General features: G+C 37.9%; 1 protein-coding gene across 1 annotated transcript in view; it reads left to right on the top strand.

Annotated features, from left to right (window-relative positions):
• LOC113464040 (uncharacterized) overlaps positions 1 to 2637 on the top strand; it is a 4746-nt gene extending 2109 nt beyond the window's left edge. Inside the window, exons 3-5 of the mRNA XM_026811705.1 lie at positions 611 to 875; positions 1202 to 1476; positions 1595 to 2637. Coding sequence (XP_026667506.1) covers positions 611 to 875; positions 1202 to 1476; positions 1595 to 2059 — 1005 coding nt within the window. The 3' untranslated portion in view covers positions 2060 to 2637. The remainder of the gene's footprint in view (positions 1 to 610; positions 876 to 1201; positions 1477 to 1594) is intronic.
• Positions 2638 to 4763: the final 2126 nt, after the last annotated feature.

Genomic DNA, 4763 nt, shown 5'->3' with positions numbered 1-4763 from the left:
CAGTATGATAAATAAACATTGCATTTTACTATAACTAATTTTTCAAACTTTAACTTGCCTCGCAACATCACGTGACTTTAGTATAACTTAGAGAGGCAACGATAGTGCCCTCTACCGGGACTTGGATATGCGAATAGGCTTAGGATTAAAATAGGAAATAACAAAAATTCACTGCGGCATACATCAAGAACATTTATGTGCAAAAAAAATGAATGTGGAAGATGTTGTCGCAGTGGCCCTAAGAGTCACAAATCACATTAGAATGAATTCTTTGAGAAGGAGGTGGTTCCAATCATTTTTAAAAAGTTTAGATATGCCTTTTGTAGAGTTGCCCTTGCACACCGATGCACGTTGGCTAAGCCGGGCCAAGTTATTAGATAGATTTTTTACCATGCGGGAGGAAATAAAATTATTCCTGGAAATGGAAGGAACAAATTTTTCCGTTCCGGAGTTAGACGATGAAAATTGGGTATACAAACTAGCTTTCGTGTCTAACATAGTCGATTATTTAAATTCTTTAAATATAGTATTACAAGTGAATAAAAAAACTATTATACACTTTTACAATAATATAAAATCATTTACAACTAAAGTAAACGTTTGGTCATAGGAATTGTCAGCAAAAAATGTACAAAGTTTTCCAAAGTTAAAGTCTATTTTGCCACAAACTTTAGAAAATATAAATTATGAATATTTCAAACAAATTGTAGCAGAGCTACAAAAGGACTTTACCTCCCGATTCGAGGATATTAAAAAATTAGAATTATATATTAATATTACTGGAAATCCATTTTCAGTAGATTTAAGTTTAATGACAAATAACGAAGCTTTAAAAGCAGAGTTAAATAATATACGTTACGATCAAACATTAATTCGTAAATTTCAAAAGACTGATATAATACGTTTCTATGAAAATTTTCCGTTTATAAAATATCCTGAATTGCACAAGTGCGCTGGGAAAATATTAGCAACATTTGGCTCCACGTACCGGTGCGAATCCTTATTTTCACGCATGAAACGTGCAAAATCCAATCATAAATGTCGTTTAGTAGACGGAAATTTAAAATATGTATTACGTTTACAGTCGGCTAAAAGCGTCCAGCCGAATGTTAGTAAAATAGTTACAAAGAAACTTGCTCATAGGTATTCTAATTAAAATATTAATACTATTGTATTATATTATGTTTCAATTATATTTATTTTCAACTTATTTTATATATATTATTCACCGTGATAGGATTTTATATTTTATATTGTATATATTTCTATTCTTTGCATACCTTCATTCCTCTTTTTGTACATTTCGTTGTCCGCCGGAGATTCCCTTCTCGCCGGGAGGGCCGGGAATTGCAGCGTCCGTTCCCTCGTTTCGGTCAATCGAGAAGGCAGAAGAGGAGAATTGTTAGCCTGGAAAACCTACTGCAGGAATTGCGCGAGCAATGTCAGCTTTCGTCAAATTCTTCCCACGTTATTGAGGTATAACAATAATTGCAATATGTACTGGAAATTCCATATACGTATGGAAACGTACTTTGCATAACCTTATGATTTATTGCTAAATGCATATACACTCATTTTGAAATTACATGCGTAGGCAATAACAGAAGAATCTGTAGTAAAAGAAATACAGACCGGCAAAGTTAACGGGCAATATCCGCCAGGTTTACGCGCATTTGCGTTGACTGTAAATTTTTACAGTCCAAAAGCGTATAATTATATACGGCAAGTATTTCAAAATAAATTGCCAAGTCCATCGACGATTAGAGCTTGGTATAGCACGACTGATGGGTCACCAGGCTTCACAAAAGAAGCAATTGACATTTTAAAAAGAAAATCCGAGGAAGCTGGGGACAAAAAGTTATACGCCTGTTTAACGATGGACGAGATGGCTATTCGCAGTCAAGTTGTCTGGGACAAATCAAAAACTAAATTTGTGGGATACATAGATACTGGTATCCAGACGGAGAACAACGAAAATTTACCACTGGCAAAGGAGGCATTGGTACATTTACTCACTGGAATTAATCAGCGGTGGAAAATACCAGTGGCGTATTTTTAATTGTGTACAGTTTTCCAGTTGTACCACTAAACACTTTATACGAAGGGCTACACCACGCTGTGATGTACACGGCAGGGTTTTTAGAACGTAAGATATTAAAAAGAATTAAATGTTTAACGTGCATAACATTAATAGATGAATGTATAGCTGCACATTCAAATTTCATTGCACACAAATCTTGTGGCTCACTAACAATAAGATATCCACGATAAGATACATTTATAATATGCAGTGTGACAGAGAAAGTATTTAATATATTTAAAGTAGAGAATAAGCTGCAAATTACAAATGCTAAACATAAAATGATTGTAGCAACCATGAGAAATATAAATATGTTTGCACTATTTCGAAATTTTGACATCTATTCAATGGAAGAAGATGTATTACAAAATCACAAATATGAAGTTATTAAATTAATTATAAGCTATTATTTAGATGTTAAGTTAAGATACGAAGGTACTGTTCAAACGTTAAATTATCATAAAACGTTTATAAGGAAATCGTTAACAAAAACAGTACTTTTTAGAGGACAATAAAATTTATTATTATACCAAATAGTACATGATGTTTCATTTCTTGGCAAAATCCTATTTCATCATTTTACATTCTCAAATACCTTTCATTTTGAAAACATAAAACAAGATTTAATTTAGAAATATTCTAGATCCACGGTTTAAAAAATAATACGATTTGAGATTTCTAAGGGCATGTACTATACACCATTTCACTTTAGTGTTTTGAAAGTGCCGCTGTTTGGTCACGTGATGGTCCCGAAGGCGGAGCTTGGTTACCTGCTGTTGGCGACGGCACGTTAGCATTGCAAGCCTATGCTACTGGCAGTCCATGTATATATAGTCAAAGGGCTGAACTAAGCAGCAGCTGGTATGTAACCGTGCATTGTTATAGAAATCTCGTGTCAATCCTTTTATATCCACTACCTATTCCCTTAAAATAGATAGTTAGGTCAAGGTGTGCTTAAGCACTTTAAATAAAGGCAAGAACCCGTAATTCAGGACGTAACAACGGCAGTCGTCCTCTCAAACTAAAATATGGCAGTGTTATTTGGAAATTGCAGAATGCGTGAGGACGACCCGCGGATGTGCATCGCATCTGGCTTTAATGGTAGGCAATACAATAGGAAATTTTTTAACACGTTTAAGCACCTACTTCTTGTTGATGGTCCTATACTTTTTAAGGGACCGGCAAGAGGATTACCTGGCGTAAGTTTCGCAATTACGGTTTATGACGGCAAGGGTTTGTGCGCTTGTCCCAAGAATTGATCAGACACGTGTTTACGAGTGGATTTAGCTATTTTCTGGTGACTGTCGGTCAGCATGTTAAACAGATGTTCCTCAGGCTTTTGTGAAATTTTCGCCTGACACTCAGACTACGACCGACCCCCGCAATCGATCACGAACACCAGAACCCCCTCCTCTCCCAAAGTCCGAGAAAGTTAATTGTACATACAGCATTGTTTTACAATACACATTTTTTTTTATTTTTTTTTTACGGAGGTGGGGAATGCGTTTACGCACCATAGAGGGAGCCGTTGGGCACTCCCTCCGTGTGTGGGACTCAGGGCCTGATGCCCTAATACCCACTAAACCCCACCTCCGTCAGAGATACCAGATCAGGGCCGCGAGACAGCGAGAAGCACCCTTTACACTGTCATCGATAATATTCACACATATTATCGATGACATGCATAAATATAAAGGGTGCTTCTCGTTGTCTACCCTTCTCGATTCGCGATTTCGCCTCATGCGTAGAAATAGCATTAATCGACGACGAAGGATTAGCAGAAGTACAAGGAACAGCTTGCGTATCATGTACAATGCAGGTTGAATTGGCGTTGTTCAAATTATGCGAAGAATATTTCAGTCTGGCATGTGCAAGGACTTTAACGTCTTATTCGAAGCTTCTGCCTATCTGACAGTTGACTCACTGGTTTCCGTGATGAATGGATTGATGAATTCGAGTTTTCACGTTCCATGATAGAATGCAGAGTATAAGAAATAAAGAAACAAACAAACCTAAGTTAACCTCTCTTTCAGTTGTCACTTTCCTCACTTGTTCACTGCAATGAAACGTGCCGTCTGCGCGATGGTCGGTGATCAACAGGACGAGTGCTAAAATGTTCCGGATGCTTATTCGTCCCCTTTCACCCCTGCGGTACACCTTGGAACTATAAATGCGCGAAGTGCGCATGCGCAAATCGTTCTGATTGGTCCTTCATGTAGCATTGTGGCTGCAAGATAAATGAGCTTGCACATTGCATGAAATTCACAACGCGCCTGCGCTCCAAGCTGTACCCGCGAACACTTAAATGAGACGTTATTGTTTTTTACTGAGGGGTTGGATTACCCGAAGCACATTTTTTTAGTGGAGAGGTTCGTCATGGAAGAATTCGTGTTTCGTACCCGGTAAGTTCAATCGTGCGTCGCTCGGCCAGATAGGGCACCTTTGTATACAGTTGTTCGTTAGATTGTTAGATCGTTGTAAAATGTGTGATAGTGGTAAAAGAAAGCGGGAGGACGAAGTGTGTTTCTCCGACGTCCAATACCTGGAAATGTTGGCGGAAGACATACGACAAGACGAGGAGACCTCGGCTGGGACATCCGGAGGTGTTAGAAAGAAGTAAGTTGCACACTCACTTTTTCCCATGTGCACAATGCAGAATATATTGCACCGTGAATACCGTGCA

The sequence above is a fragment of the Ceratina calcarata genome, unplaced genomic scaffold (assembly GCF_001652005.2).
Source record: "Ceratina calcarata isolate Rehan_Ccalc_2016 unplaced genomic scaffold, ASM165200v1 scaffold1126, whole genome shotgun sequence".
NCBI lineage: Eukaryota > Metazoa > Arthropoda > Insecta > Hymenoptera > Apidae > Ceratina > Ceratina calcarata.
The sequence above is the reverse complement of the archived record's forward strand: the minus strand, read 5'-3'. Positions and strand labels throughout refer to the sequence as shown.